Source organism: Temnothorax americanus, unplaced genomic scaffold (assembly GCF_048541705.1).
Source record: "Temnothorax americanus isolate GAGA-0224 unplaced genomic scaffold, ASM4854170v1 Scaffold31, whole genome shotgun sequence".
Classification (NCBI taxonomy): domain Eukaryota; kingdom Metazoa; phylum Arthropoda; class Insecta; order Hymenoptera; family Formicidae; genus Temnothorax; species Temnothorax americanus.
The window spans coordinates 2,188,732-2,203,842 of record NW_027509453.1 but is presented as its reverse complement, the minus strand read 5'-3'; the positions used below and the strand labels follow the sequence as shown (position 1 = coordinate 2,203,842).

The following is a 15,111-nucleotide window of genomic DNA, read 5'->3' as shown; positions in this document are numbered from 1 at the left end:
CCGGTGAGAGAGAGTCCGCTGGACCAGTTTGGACGCGCGAGATACTCTCGAGATAGGAGATAGTGCGCGTGAGATGTTAAGTATGACGCATCCACGGATGATATCGTCATCGGGAATAAGAAGCCAAAAGATTCCAGGTTCTCGCGCGTTATTACGATAGATTTACGATTAATTCGCCTGAAATTTCATCCTATTCGCGAGTTAATGAGATTGTCAGGCATTAATTTTTTAATACAAATAGTGAATATTATATTATTATTATTATTATTATTATCATGAATAATATTATTTAAAGCTGCTTTTGATACTTTCATCTAGGAAATAAGACCGATCGGTACACACGTGTATGCATATGACCTCTGATATATTTTTTGCTTTCGTCCATACGGAAGGAGAGAACTCCAGAAAGACTTCCAGGATCGACCCTGTGAGCGACTTGTATTATTTATCAGCTGTATAAATAATAATGTTTGGAGACGCGTCAAGCGTTAAAAAACCCACCATGGAAACAGTGCTACTTATATAACAACTTTTATTTCCCATTTATCATCTTTTTAGTGAAGGAGGAAAAAGATTTTCCATTTATTCTTACTGTAGTATTCGTCGGGCAAAATCACGTCATCAGTATTCCGAGTTTTCCTCGTTTCCGGGATTATCCAGAGGTTGACAATGAATCACGATGAATGTCACGATTTTTCGTTATTTAATGCCGTAAATCGATGCCAATTGAACGCGTCGTTTTGAATGACTGAAAATCAATAAAAATTGAAACCTTATTGTTTCATTTACTCCCCAAATGTCCATTTCTACCGCGATCTCAAATTCTTAGAATCAGGAAAAGATAGTAAAGACAAGTTAAACCGAGATTAAAGTTAATCTACATTGGTAGAATTTAGAATTAAAACGGTTTGACAGATTATGTCGGGCTAAAGTCGAGTAAAAAGTTAATTAACTTTGGGCGCGCTACTCTTTAAGGTTATGCAAAATACATTTAGTGACTCATTAACCTATCACATTAATCTTTCGGTTAAAAGTTTGAAAATTAACTTTTTACCCGACTTTAACCCGACATAACCTGCCGTCAAACCGTTAAACTCCTAACTTATTCGAATACCCCTAATATAGTAATTCCAACAAAAAACTCCGATTAACGTAATCAGCGATTATCTCGTCAAGTAACATCTGTGTTACTGTTTTGTTAACGCGAAGAGAATGAATACTTAATTTCTGCCGGTTTTAACCGCCGACCAAGTTAACTTCACCGAAGTTTATTGCAATAAAATCGTCATATAATTCCTTTGTACTTTGTATATATCCTTCGAAGAAACAAATCGCTATAATAACTGTGGGAGTTAAAATCGACGAAACTGTTTTTTTTCTTTTCGTTCACCTGTTTCGTTCATTTTGCCGTCTTTACTTTAATTGCCATTGTGCCAACCTAAACGATTGCGTAATCGCTTTGCTTAATTGCAGTTATTTGCATTGCTTACATTGCTTATCTTCTCGCGAAAGACAACAGCTTGTCGCGCATTATTATCGTGCATTACAGTTATATCACACTTTGTACTGGTTTATACTACTTGATGATTAGACTTGATGGATATATATATATATTGTAATTTTTCCCTATTTTCTACAGAAAAACAAATAAGTAAGTGGATCAACATCGCGAGCGCATATATGTATACGTGTCATTATCGCGCTATTTATTTTATCGCGATTAAAACTTTCTGTTACTTCATACTTACTCCTAAAATTTCCACACTCTATATTGTAGTAATTGTGTAATATTCTCTTATCTGTTAAAAATTCTGTCACCTATATTAATTTCGTAATAATTCCTTACATCTCTCTGTACAACGGGATAGCTAATCAATTGTGAAACTGTTTTTATTAATTATCTCTACGTGATAACTTACTTATCGCAGCGTCTGTATAAACGATTTTAGTTTCAACGTCGAATACCGAGATAGACTGGAAAAATGAATCTGCTCATCTTTAGTATCTAATCGTGGGACACTAAAATAATGCCGGTAGAGATATCGAGTTATACGCGTGGCAATCGTCAAGCAATACATGTATTTCTTCGTGTCATCGGACAAAATATACTTTTTTTTTTAAGGCATCGCTCTTATTCTAGAGAGAGTAACTCGATTTTGTTTCTTATCTAGTTGATAATGAATTACAGTCACTATTTTCATTTGTGGATATTTAAAGACAATAGAAAAGTGTTGTTTTACTGCTTGCAATAAAATTTCCAATCAAATATTGTGTCTCCAGAAGAAAAACGTTCTCAAAGACGTCTATCCCTTAGACATTCTGCTCATAATGTAAATAAAAGAAATAAAATAAAGTGCCGGTCTTTGAAATTGAAATGCTTGAAGTTACGATTTTTTTCAACCTGTCCTATAATTACATTCTGATACTTTGTCGACTTTCAAGAATTCAGATTTTCTCGATTAAAAATTCCGAACTTAAAATTATTGAAATTCTCGGGATCGAGATTCTTGGAATTCTTGAATCAACTCCTTTTCCCCGATTACATTATAATTTAAAAAATTACAAGATATAATACGATTATTAATAATCGTATATCTGTATACATATATTATATAAACAATCTATAACTGTTATACTTACACATATTGTTATACACAAATTATATATATACGCATATCTTTTCATACTCTACATAGATAATTCTATGACTTCACAATGGAGTTTAGTTCAAGCCGATTTAATTAAAAATTATATACTTAATTGTTATATCTAGTCTCTATTTTCTCAATGTAACAGAATTTAAGTGATTCTTATATGAGACATATATTGTACGTACATTATATATATTATACATATTTTCAACTTTTATCGATATATGTATGAGAGATCGAATTTTCTTTTCGTAAGTCATACACAATTGTTAGAATTAGCGCCAGTATAATCGTCGCATTAATAAATCTATTTTCCTCCGCAATCGCTACATTCTTCAGCGTTACGTATCGCGCTATATGTTCAACCGCGCGCTGACTGCGATTGTGTCAAATGTCGTGGAATCTGCAATATTCCGGAACTGTGATGAGTGTGAATTGCGATACGCGCGCGCGGAAGACACTTCTCTGGCATAATAAAGATGCGGGGGGGCCAGAGTACGGAGGGAATGAAGGACGCGCGTGTTTCGCGCAATTTAATGCCGTTCGTCGACGGCGATAAACCCGGGGATCTCCCGTGTTCGTGTTCTTTTCGTGAACCAGGACACGCGCGCGCGCGAACCTTTTTTGGCCTATTAGCAATGTATTGTTTCCTCATTAGCAAATATATGTTTCTCTTTTGTAATGTCTGACGTCATTCCCGCGCTCAGTGACGTGGCTGGCTGAACCAGGCCCTTCTCGTCGTGGACGAACGTTTTCCTGAAATGCACACAACGGATCAGAATCGCTATTAAATTATAAAAACCTTACCATTAAAAGTCACTTATGTTCATTTCTATCAATGCAGATTTACTTTAATCTCGGTTTAACTTGTTCTCTTTATTTGTCTTATTTCTTAAAACATAGAAAAAGATAAAAAGTAAATTATTTTACATTAAAGTTAAGCTACATCAGAGTAGAAATGGGCATTTATAATTTCGATCCAAGTTTGATCAATTTTGTCGACGTTCAATTCAATTGAAGCAGAATTGCTTACAGCTAGTGTCTGTTTCTATCGATACAGATTAAAAACTTTAATCTGTATTGTCCAATATACTTTTTATTAATCGTTTTCTAATTCTTAGAACCAGAAAGTAATAAACGATCACTTTATTTTATCTTTATGACGGTTATTTTATCAAGACGTATCTACAGACGTATGTTTTAATTAATTGTTAGAACTATTAATTTTCTTTTTGCTTGACACGTCTAGAAAGAAGGATTAGACGTCAGAAACGCTAAATTTTGTACAGCTAGAAATTTCTTATGTCCATTTCTACCAATGTAGACGTTTAACTTTAATTTCAATTTAACTTACTCTTCATCTTTTTCCAGTTCTAAGAATTAGCATCAATAGTTCTATCCGTTCTATCCTAACAAAACACTGCAATGTAGATATACGTCTTGATAAAATAACCGTCATATATATAGATCTAGATAAAATAAAGTTAATCGTTTGGTCGAAGTCGTTCTTCAATGTCGTTCTTCTGCTTTCGATCAAGCTCCGATTAATATAATCGGCAATTGAAATTAACTTTACAATTAGTCAAATAAGAGCTCGTTGATAATCCCGTCCGCCCCGGAATTTCGCTCCGCTACGTCCCTGGCATCAGCGTCCCACTCCGCATACTCGGCCAAGTTCGCAGCGTTCGACTGACTCGACTCGCCGCGCCGCATTCGGCGCATTCAACAGCTGGCCAGTGAACGACGGAGTAGTGGGTGAACGGTTTCTTCGCGCTTCATGGATCGCAACGCGTAGTAGGCTGTATCCGATGACACAGCTAGCACGGACGTGATCTTCAGCTCCAACCTCGTTGGCCCGCGCGCGTTTTTCTTTCTCGAGGTGAGTCTCGAAACTTTCTTTCGGGGGGGAGGGACACTTAGACTCCATGATGATGATGATGAAAGATAATTTCCTCCGTTTTCCTCCTTTTGTTCGTTTTTGTTGCTTATTTGTAAGTAACGGTAAACGGTGTTGTTCTCCGTTAAGCGAGCGCGTTATCTCTTCGACGTCGTCGCTCCATTAAAGTTGTTTCGTCGCCGTCTCCGACGATTTTCCGGATCGAGGACTCCATTCAGCAGAGGGTTGATTATGCATATCTTTTCTTCTAGACTCTAGAGTGGAAACGCGAAACGTGAAAAGTTTCATATAACTGTCTCGATCTTTCTATGTGTTGAATAGAAAGAGGTAGTCACGTGAAACTTCACTTCGCCCTGGGGGAAAAGATACATAATCGACCTCCAGAATCGTGGCCGCGTAGTGGCTCATCTTCGCTCGGCTGCGTCACTCGAGCATCCATCAGCCGCGTATATGCCGTGGACAGGAGGTCGACTCTACCCCGCAAAGTGTCAAGGTGTCTTTTTTCTTTCAGAGTGCCGCATCGATACACCATGAACAACAGTTACGATGTCAAGCCCAGTGACGATGCCGCCGTCACGACAGTGCCGCATCAGCGTATGCACGAGTCGGAGCCGGGAAAGGTCACCGAGAACACTTCCCTGTCGCCCAACAACAATCAGACCTACTTCGCCGACGAGAGGGTGCCGGTGCCGGAAACGGGACACGTAAGTTTGCCTTCGTAGCGCTGCAGGGATTGAGTAAGGCAATGAGAATGCGAGACTATAAATTACAAGATAATTAGACAATGGAAGAGAATAAGACAATGAGAAGACGGCAATAGGAATGCGTGCTCTCTTCCCAGTCAGTCGCCAACAAACTTGACGTCATCGATCTTGGCCCACACCTGACGTAAACTTTAATTCCTTTTTGCAGACGGGGTTTAGCTTTAGGAAACTATGGGCTTTCACTGGGCCTGGCTTTTTAATGTCCATAGCTTATCTGGATCCTGGCAACATAGAATCGGATCTACAATCCGGAGTGGTTGCAAGATACAAGGTATGCCCTGCAGTCAAGGACAAAAGCAAAAACTGCAAAAGCTGCCGCAATCAGTTTTATTTGCTTTACTGTCAAACTCTCTTATCTTCTTTTTTTTTTTTTAAATAATATTCCTTGTTGACGTCTTCGCTTTCAGTTATTATGGGTACTACTAAGCGCTACTGTCCTAGGTCTCGTTATGCAAAGACTCAGCGCGCGCCTCGGCGTGGTTACCGGTCTACATCTGGCAGAGATGTGTTACAGACAATATAAAAAAGTACCTAGATTTATTTTATGGATAATGATTGAAATAGCGATTATTGGTAGCGATATGCAAGAGGTAATAGGAACGGCTATTGCCCTTTACCTCTTATCTAACAAAGCGTAAGTGGCCGATACGATTGCTAAATATTTATCTTTAACACGCGCAAGCTAACGTGTACAAAATATTCCTTGGAGTATGGAGCATTTTAAAGCGTCGTAGCTCGCGATTAATCCCTTCGGTGTCGAATTCATTATATTTAATCTCTGCTTAAAAGAACCTAAAAAACCATTCTAACTAAATGCAAAATACATGGGGAATAAAAAGGATTTCATATAATATACGAAAGATGGATCATAATCCATGATCCATAATCCGTGATATACGTATGTATGTTTGCAAATTACGTTTACTTATTTTGCAGATATTATTACGTTAAATTGCATACTTTTTATGCATTTTGTTACCTCTCTTCGATTATTATCTTCATTTCTCTTTTCCCGTTTTTCTTTACCATGAATTTATAATTGTAAATAACGCACGTAAATATGCAGATTTGTGAAAGAGAAAGTTGCGTTTCAGGATTCCTATATGGGGTGGCGTACTAATCACAGTAGTCGATACATTCACATTTTTATTCCTAGACAAATACGGATTGAGGAAACTGGAGTTTTTCTTTGGTTTTCTCATCATGATCATGGCTGTTACCTTCGGTTACGAGGTAAATTCATTTCTTAGGATATATTTCGATATTGCGTTGCTCATTATACCTTATTGCTACAATGTCTTTCGATGTTTCAGTATGTCGTTTCCGAGCCCTCTCAAATAGATGTTATAAGCGGTATGTTTGTTCCATGGTACAATGGAATGAATTACGATAACAAGGTACTGCTTCAAGCGGTGGGAATCGTCGGCGCGGTTATTATGCCGCATAATTTGTACCTTCATAGTGCCTTGGTCAAAGTGAGAATAATGACCATACTATAAATATATTATGTGATTATGCGCTAATTTCTTAATATATATGAAATATCATTTATTTTTTAGTCCAGAGACATTGATCGAAGACAGCCTGCAAAGATCAAAGATGCCAACATGTATTACTTCATTGAGGCCTGCATCGCGCTATTCGTTTCATTTCTAATCAACGTGTTTGTCGTAGCTGTATTTGCTCATGGTCTCTTTGACAAGACGAATGACGATGTTGTGAGTACAAGTACAGTTACTAAAACCGATTATATAGGTGATTTCGGACGAACAGTTGAATTAATTTCCGTTTTATTTCGCAGTATAAACTTTGCGAAGCAAATAATTATACTCTCGGCATGGAAACTTTTGTTGTAAGTGTTTTATAGCCTTTTATATTTAATTCTTTTCGCTGTACAAGCACATGTAAACTAGTGTTCTTTAGTCAAACGTTTTCAAGTATCCTTTCCTCTAAATTCCAGCAAAACAATGCGACATTCAGTGCTGATCTTTACAAGGGTGGAGTCTTCCTCGGTTGTTCCTTCGGCGCAGCCGCAATGTACATATGGGCCGTTGGTATTTTAGCCGCCGGACAATCGTCCACGATGACGGGCACTTACGCCGGTCAATTCGCGATGGAAGGATTCTTAAATCTGCAGTGGGCACGATGGAAGCGAGTCCTCTTCACTCGAACAATCGCTATAGTCCCTACGTTCTTAGTAGCGTTTTTCGCCAACATGAACAATTTGAGCAGCATGAATGATATTTTAAACGCTATAATGAGCTTGCAATTACCGTTCGCCACCCTGCCGACAATTGCCTTCACCAGCAGTGCTCAAATCATGGGTGAATTCCGAAACGGAATGTACGTAGCTTCGTCCGAATTTTCAATACTTTTAACACATAGAAACGTCCTTCTTTACGTTCCGTAATTATATTATCTGTATTGCAGACTGAATAAGATCGTGTCAACCGCTTTATCGGTCCTAGTGATAGTGATAAACATATATTTCGTGGCACAAACTGTCCAAGAAGACCTGCCCAACAATTGGGCTATCTACTTAGCCATGTCTGTGTATGCGTTTTTGTATCTTATTTTTTGCGCTTACTTGGCTATCCACATGGCTGTGAGTATGGGTGCAACTTCCCTCGGCAATAATTGGGTATGTACATTTTTGCCTATATTTATAATACGTGCGTGTGCTATTTGCTTTGACATTAAATTACGTCTTAGCCACAATTTTTCAGCATCCTGATAATTATATCTAGAATATAATAAACTTTATTTTTTATAATAAAATATGCGATAATCTTTTCTTTTTAATAATTTACTTCATTATTTTTTATTTCAGTTCGTTACTAAGTACATTGGTACGCCCGTAAGTCCGACCCTAGGTATATCAAATCCTGCCGTTTACGCCAGGTAAGAATTTTAGCGACAATCATTTATCGTAATTGTAACCAAATCCAGTAATTTCGCCAAGTAACGCTAATCATGTGTTTGTCCTCACGGCAAATTTTTTTTAAACCGAGAAATTGTAACAAAACTGAAAAACTGTAGTTTTGCATGTATCGCTTGAAATATTTGATGCAATCGAGACTAATCTTGTATATAAAACTATTTGCTGGTATAGTAATTTCATACGTGTGTCTATTTTGTGTGTTGTATGCTTTAGCGTCAACTGTATAATAAAAATCTTTTACAAAGCTGGAAATTTACTCAGAATGTGACTTCATGCGAATAAAATGCATTTATGTACTGTTGCATCCGCGTTAAGTTCGTCGTTACGAACACGCGATCGTATACCAAGCGCGATTGCAACAAATATATGCAATATCTTTCGACTCGCTTTTTAGTTATAAAGCTGGAAAACGCTTAAATTTGAAAAATAACGAATTTAATGAAATGCGTTTATAGACTGCTTAAACATATTTTTTTCTGAGATTAACAATTGGGGAAAAAATATCGTGAATTTAGAGATGATTGAGAGTGCAAAACTTGCTTGCGATGTAACTTTGTGTGTTAAAATAAATAATTGCTAGGTTGACTTGTGATTCATGCTTTCTGTACCTCACTTGTAAAAAGATAATTGTCTTCCTGTTATTTACTAATAATAGAACACGTTTGAATACTCACACTTGTACGTCTGACTAGATTAAGTATGTGACTTGGTACGTTAAGTGCTTTTTTAATTGTAAGGTATTCTTATCGTGCTGTTGTTTGAGAGCTCTATTTTCTATAAATTCCTTAATTATTTCTGTTTCAAAAGTAACTTCTAACTAATGCACGTATTTATAAGTGTATCATATTAAAATGTTTACTTTTACATTACACTATTTGAGCTCTCGTAAAGATATTTGTTTACAATAGTTTGGGAGTACTGTCCTTTTAAGAGTTCTTCTAAATGTAATCCGTTATCATTAGTTGGTGCTGTGTCAAATGTATATAAATGATCTCTAAGGAAAGATAAATATATAAACTACAAGATAACGTAAGTTTAGCTCTAGTTTTTGATACAGACAGAGTTCTTTTCATTCATAGTTTCCACAATACGTCGGAAACCTCGTTAAACGCTTAGTCGGAGTAATGCAATTGAATGTGCAATTGAGACAATATGTGGCCTTTGTGTTCCACGAACACGTGAAAACAATGTCGTGTCGGAAAGGTGCTTATATCGTCTCGTGATGTCAGCATGGTGCCTCATGGTACGTGTACGATCAATGAAAGATATATTTTTACGATAAATAAACAATAATGCTTTTTACCACAAAGTTTGCTTCGTCATCGTTATTGAATGATATATATTCCGAAACGTCGTTGCTCCTATACCATTCTGTTGTCGTCAATTTTCTTCGTTTCTCTATCGTTTGTTTCTTGTCTCTCTAAAAATTTATGTATGACGAGTGATTAACCGAAACTATTTTCATTGCATGCACATTTTTAACAAACACAAAAGTCTGAAAATTAATCGAACGGCTGACTTATCATAAGGTAAGAATGCTATACGTCGAGAAATTCATGCCGTTGCCTCGATTCGACTTAGATTCGTTTCAAGACGCGGGCAACGTTCTAAAAAGTATCCTTAAATGTTAAATATATTGCAGAACAAATCCAGCGTTTACTATTCAAGAAAGCGGCAGTTTTACATCTATATCAGAATGGTAACATCTTCACAAGTATATCAGCATCGGATATGTAAACGATGTATGGGGATAGAAAAAGTCTGTTTTCAATTGCACAATCGAATAAGAGGTAATAATGCCTAATGCATCGCATTGACATCCCATCGTTAAATTTATTAGCATCATGATTTTTTTAATTTTTCATTATATGATGGCTGGATAATTCAAATGTTAATTCGCGCATAAAAAAAAACAACATATATTGATATAATATTACATATTCAGCAATCTTTCTTTCATTTAAGTATTTTCTATAACGATATATATATATCTTTTAAATATTATTAACATATTTATAATATCTAGATTCGTTTTGCAAATTATGTATGTGCATAATAATGTTGGGTCTCAACAAAACATTGAGATTTGTATTAAATACTCATGCATAATTATATACCATGTGCAATATAATGTAAATACAATTTCGAATGAATGAATTTTTATTGGTCTGCATATAAAATAAGTATAATATCCGCAATAGCAGCAGATTAAAATCTTTTTTGGCGGATTACATATTATGCTATTGTTTGTAATATCACAAAAATATTCCTAATAAGATGCGCACGTCATTTTTTTCCCTCTTTATTTATAAGTACTCTAAAGTAAGTCGAGACACGCACGCACTTAGTCGCAAAACTAAGTTGCAAGATGTCAATTTTAAAACAGGAACATGTTCCGCATATTTTAACTTACAACTCGCAGGTGTACAATCGCATTCGCAAAATTCCAATTAATATTATATATGAAAATTAGAAAAAGATGTATTCTCATAAAATGTAATATTATCTGCATGATAAATTGAATTGCTACTGCGCCGGTTTTGAATGACCGAATTTTTGTAAATAAAATTTGTTTACAGGCAGTGTTCTGCATTAGAGCTGTGTGTTTCTCTTTCAAAACTTTTTTTTTGTCACATTTTGAAGAAGCTCGCGAGAGGTCCAAGTTTGAAACATCACGACTAGACAATCACTGTAATATCACATGTATCGGACAGTTAATCGTAACAATAATTAAGTTGTGCAGCTATTCTATAAAGTAGAAGTTCTTGCGTTTCATAAAATTTTGTGACCAAATTTGTTCATTGCATATTTCGCAATATGCTAGATTACTTACATTGAACATTTATTATACAAGACATTTATGCATCTGACGATATATTACAAATACGCGTGTTTTATAAAAGTACCTGATTATTTGTCTCTCTCGGTAGTCATAAAATAAAATAATTTTATAAAATATTATAAAATTTCAATATCCATTTGCCTATTCGGATTTACTATTTCTTAAAATAGCAATATATATATATTATAATTCGCGATGGTCGGACTTTGATCTTGCTCAGTTCCAAATAAGTTATTATCGTGTAAAAGTGAGCAAACCTAAGTTTCCAAAGGAATATCGCGAATTCAACGTAGATGAAAACATATTATTTCATGAAAATGAGCAAAAGTTCGAAATATGTCTCTAATATATCACCATAAAAAATAGCACATCACGAGGTTGATGTGATATAATAAATTATATCACACACATATATGTATATATAATGATTAAATTGTGTTATTCGTTATAAAAGAGCTTCTTTATAAGAAGCGCTTTTAAAATAAAGCATAAAAATATTAAAATAAGAACTATTTAGTGATTTAAGCAGTCAGATAGACATATATATATATATACTATATATCGAACATCTCGTTCCAAATTTTAAGAAAAATTTGTAAAAAAACGCCTTGCTTAATTTTGTCGCAGGCATTAATAATCAATGATTACCCTATATTTTTTAATACTTTTCGCCATATTAATTACTTCTGCCAAATACCCGTTATATGGCATCGTTATAACCATTGTACGACAAACGAAAATAATACTGTCTATGTTCTCTTTTATGTCGCCAATACAAAAAGCCGATTATTATTAGGACCAATAAAACTAGCATTAATATGGACGATGTCAGGATTGCTGAAACAAATAAAAAATGCTAATTAAAACTCACGAGATGAACCATCTAAAGAATAATAATATACAAAATATCAATAGCACGGCATGATATAAAAAGAAGTATATATAGATATTTAATGCGATATATTAAATGCAATAATTACCGATGACATCGCTAGAACTTATATCATTCCGATTAAACATTCCTATTAAACATTCTCTCTCCCAATCTTCAGGTACAACGTCTCTCGTTAAATTAATAAATTCATTTAAGGGACACAACGTAGCGCAACTTGGTAATGTCATAAGTATCGGCTCATCAGTGGTATTTTTATAAGAAACCTGTGGACAAAGAAAGGATGTGTGTCAATTACAAATTGGACGAAGCATTTTGTATAAATAGTAAGCAAAATTCTTACTGTTACAAAGTACTGATTTTCCGAATTCGTCCTTAATTCTACGAGGATCGTAGCAGCGTAAGGTGGACAATGAGGTTCGAATAAGTTCAAAGTCATAAGCAAATTCGCTATGGTCTCATCGTGACCACTGTATACCCATATCTTTCTGTCAGGGTGTAAGGTATGTTGCGCTTTCTTGACCATGTGATCTATCATTTCTCCGAGCAGTGGACCTAACGATACAAAAAATTTTCAAAGTTAAGTTAAAGCATAAAAATATTAACAAATACAAATATAAATAAATTATTAATACAACTGATTTTAACTAATATTACCTGATTTTAACCTTTGAAGTATCTTGTTGTAGGATTCCGTCATAAAACTAAGTATAGCAATAGGTCTCAGTTTATCTGGGAACACCGACTTCGTCCACTGCGGTAGAGTTTTGTTGTACAGTTGCTGTAAAAATAAACTCGTTGCTGTAAAGCGAGCTCTTTGTTGCGTGCTTACTCAAGCCAACGAGTAAATTACGATATGCAAACGTATACACAACTGATAATATAGAATAATCTCGCGACGTACCTCGATAAATAAAACATCGTATAGGTGTTCAACCGCTCTAAACGATGACATATCGTCCCCGGTGTTCTCACCTAAGTAGACATAGAGCTTTGCGTTCGCTTTATTTATGCGTTCCATTTCCGGCGACGTTAACAGCTTCTCCAGCTCGTAATCGTATCGCGCGCAGAATTTGCTTCCCTTCAACACGTAGTCCTGCTTCTTCGGGACGGTGTGCACGGGGATTGGCATCCATTTGAGGCTGTCCCACACCTGTGCCTTCACCGGCGGATAAAGACCCGCGAGATTCGCCTCGGCCGACATCAGGGTACGATCTACGTCTGTACTGTGAACGTAGACGTCGTACGGCGAGTAAAGGTCGCTTAAAAGATGAGAGTAACGTTTTCTCAGCCAGCGTCCAAGAAGCAGGTGTTCATGCTTTCCAATCTACATTGTCCGAACGTTTAGTATCAGTAAAGTTAGCACGAAAAGAAATCGATATACAGCAAGAAAAGCAATCCTTAAAATCTACTCGACATATTGAAATTTTTTTTCTTCTCATATTTGCTGTGTCAATCTATTTAAAACTTATATATTGCGTAGTTTATTTTCTTTATCTTTTTTAGAATGGCAAACGGTCGAAGGTTGTGCCAGAATCGAACGTCGCAATATTATGCTACACTTTTCAAGAAAGATTATGATAAGATAAGGAAAAATGACCAGGAAAAATATTCGCAATATTAGAGGACAAAGCATATTCTCTGTAACCGTTTATGCCTACGTTTGCTTATCGTAATTGTCTTCCTTACATTCGTTAACTGTCCATATGGAACCGGCCAGAACGATTCGTTATTGTAAGGATCGTTCTTGTAAGGCCGAACAGGAGTCCTATCTCCATGCCTGTACAACTGTAAACAAGAAACGAGCTCCGTTATGTATTAGCAATAAAAGTTTCGTAAGTAACCACTTAGCATTAAATGTCAAAGCGAAAACTGTTTTAGCGTTTTGCCTCTAAAATTATCCATATGCATCAATTTTAGCGACGTTAAAAGACACATCAATAACAAAACATAAAAATATCGAGCTATAAATATAAACATGAAAACAGTATTGCGTAATAAAAAGGTATTGAACCTCGGAGTTACGCGTAAACAGCTATATTAAAGCAAGAGGAAAAGAAACGAGCGCCAAATCTATCAGACGTGTAAGGTCAACGATTCGTCGCGCGATTCGTCACTTTGCTCGCTCACCACGTTCGCGAAGACGACCGTGCCCAGGTCGAGGTCGCCGGTGCCGGAGCAGCTGACGGCGAGGATGCTCGCGAGGGCGACCAGCACTCCGATGTCCATGTCCGCGCGTGACGGTCTCTCTTGGTCTCTGCTCTGCTCGGCGTCGGCTCGGGGCGGCGGCGGCGGCGACGACGACGCGACCGCACGTGTTGATCGCACGTGACGTCGCGGGTCCTCTCGGAGCAGATTCACCTATAAGTATCCGTACGTCGCGCGCGCACACTTACACGACGCGCACGCGACGGCGACGTGGCGACGTGTCGTGCGTGTACATACGTACATCCACACAAAGAGTACGTACGACTCCACTTCGTACGCATTTGTGCACAAAGAACCCCGGCGCTCCCCCCCCCTCCCGGCCTCGCCAGGACTGTTGCCCCGTCACCACATTTTACAAGTTTTTCCCCCTCTGCCCGACCTCTCTCTTTTTGTCTCTTGCGTTCTTTCGCTTTGTCTCTCCTTCATTTTCTCCGTTTATGCACGGTCACGTGGTCAAGCGCAATGGGGGAGGAAAGGGGAGGAGCAATGTGTTAAGTGTAAGGCGCACTGCGCAGTTTACGGGGGAACAGCTGTTTCAGAATAGGGGAGCTCCATTCTCCAACTCCAATGCTCCATTATGCAAACGTCCGCGCTTGCCGCTTACGCGGCGAGTTGCACGACGGGTTCTTGCAACGGGGAACCCGATCCGGTGCTTGGAGCACCGTTGTCTTCGCCGGCACTTGACATTGGACGTTGGACGTACGTCGAATGAGTCACCCGATGAATCGCCGAAGGCATAAAATTTGCAGACATATACAATTCTTCCGGACTTGATGCAAAAAAAAACTTGTCAAAACCTTGAATGGCACGAATTCTTAATGTTTTGACGCGTCTATATCTATATTGATATGCACGTAACATAGCTTTAGTAAACTCGAGTTTTGAGTTTGAGAGATAGGTTCCTTATTGTTAGATC

At 37.1% G+C, this 15,111-nt stretch overlaps 2 protein-coding genes and 1 long non-coding RNA gene across 8 annotated transcripts; 1 reads left to right on the top strand and 2 right to left on the bottom strand.

Moving 5' to 3' along the window:
- Window positions 1-2,064: 2,064 nt before the first annotated feature.
- On the bottom strand, window positions 2,065-4,313 carry LOC143901070 (uncharacterized). Its single transcript, XR_013257964.1, has 2 exons — window positions 4,228-4,313; window positions 2,065-3,407 (listed from the first exon to the last, which is right to left on the bottom strand). It is a non-coding gene; the product is annotated as an uncharacterized LOC143901070 (long non-coding RNA).
- Window positions 4,314-4,371: 58 nt separating this feature from the next.
- Window positions 4,372-10,848, top strand: Mvl (solute carrier family member malvolio). Of its 6 annotated transcripts, XR_013257962.1 has the most exons (14): window positions 4,372-4,530; window positions 5,060-5,252; window positions 5,461-5,583; window positions 5,720-5,946; window positions 6,407-6,545; window positions 6,626-6,787; window positions 6,872-7,030; window positions 7,114-7,164; window positions 7,273-7,655; window positions 7,743-7,953; window positions 8,143-8,213; window positions 9,333-9,496; window positions 9,748-9,782; window positions 9,896-10,848. XR_013257962.1 is itself a non-coding variant. In XM_077413008.1 (13 exons), the coding sequence occupies exons 2-12, from the start codon at window positions 5,079-5,081 to the stop codon at window positions 9,779-9,781; spliced, it is 1,734 nt and encodes a 577-aa protein (XP_077269134.1). In that variant the 5' UTR covers window positions 4,372-4,530; window positions 5,060-5,078; the 3' UTR covers window position 9,782; window positions 9,896-10,848. The 6 variants fall into 6 exon arrangements, 4 of the variants coding, with proteins under 4 accessions (XP_077269134.1, XP_077269135.1, XP_077269133.1 ...); XR_013257961.1 differs by lacking the exon at window positions 9,748-9,782; XM_077413008.1 differs by lacking the exon at window positions 9,333-9,496.
- Window positions 10,396-14,520, bottom strand: LOC143901062 (prostatic acid phosphatase). Its single transcript, XM_077413020.1, has 7 exons — window positions 14,118-14,520; window positions 13,677-13,775; window positions 12,892-13,314; window positions 12,645-12,768; window positions 12,331-12,542; window positions 12,076-12,253; window positions 10,396-11,932 (listed from the first exon to the last, which is right to left on the bottom strand). Exons 1-7 carry the CDS (start codon window positions 14,214-14,216, stop codon window positions 11,796-11,798), a joined length of 1,272 nt encoding a protein of 423 aa, XP_077269146.1. The 5' UTR covers window positions 14,217-14,520; the 3' UTR covers window positions 10,396-11,795.
- Window positions 14,521-15,111: the final 591 nt, after the last annotated feature.

What these genes read in the sequence shown, in the direction of transcription:
- Mvl (XM_077413007.1), top strand. Translation starts at nt 5,079, where the DNA reads ATGAACAACAGTTACGATGTCAAGCCCAGTGACGATGCCGCCGTCACG. An exon ending in GAGTGGTTGCAAGATACAAG is followed by an intron (nt 5,584 to 5,719) that starts GTATGCCCTGCA and finishes CTTCGCTTTCAG; the next exon opens with TTATTATGGGTACTACTAAG. An exon ending in CTTCCCTCGGCAATAATTGG is followed by an intron (nt 7,954 to 8,142) that starts GTATGTACATTT and finishes TTTTTATTTCAG; the next exon opens with TTCGTTACTAAGTACATTGG.
- LOC143901062 (XM_077413020.1), bottom strand. Translation starts at nt 14,216, where the DNA reads ATGGACATCGGAGTGCTGGTCGCCCTCGCGAGCATCCTCGCCGTCAGC. An exon ending in CATATGGACAGTTAACGAAT is followed by an intron (nt 13,315 to 13,676) that starts GTAAGGAAGACA and finishes CGGACAATGTAG; the next exon opens with ATTGGAAAGCATGAACACCT. An exon ending in ACGATGTTTTATTTATCGAG is followed by an intron (nt 12,769 to 12,891) that starts GTACGTCGCGAG and finishes TTATTTTTACAG; the next exon opens with CAACTGTACAACAAAACTCT.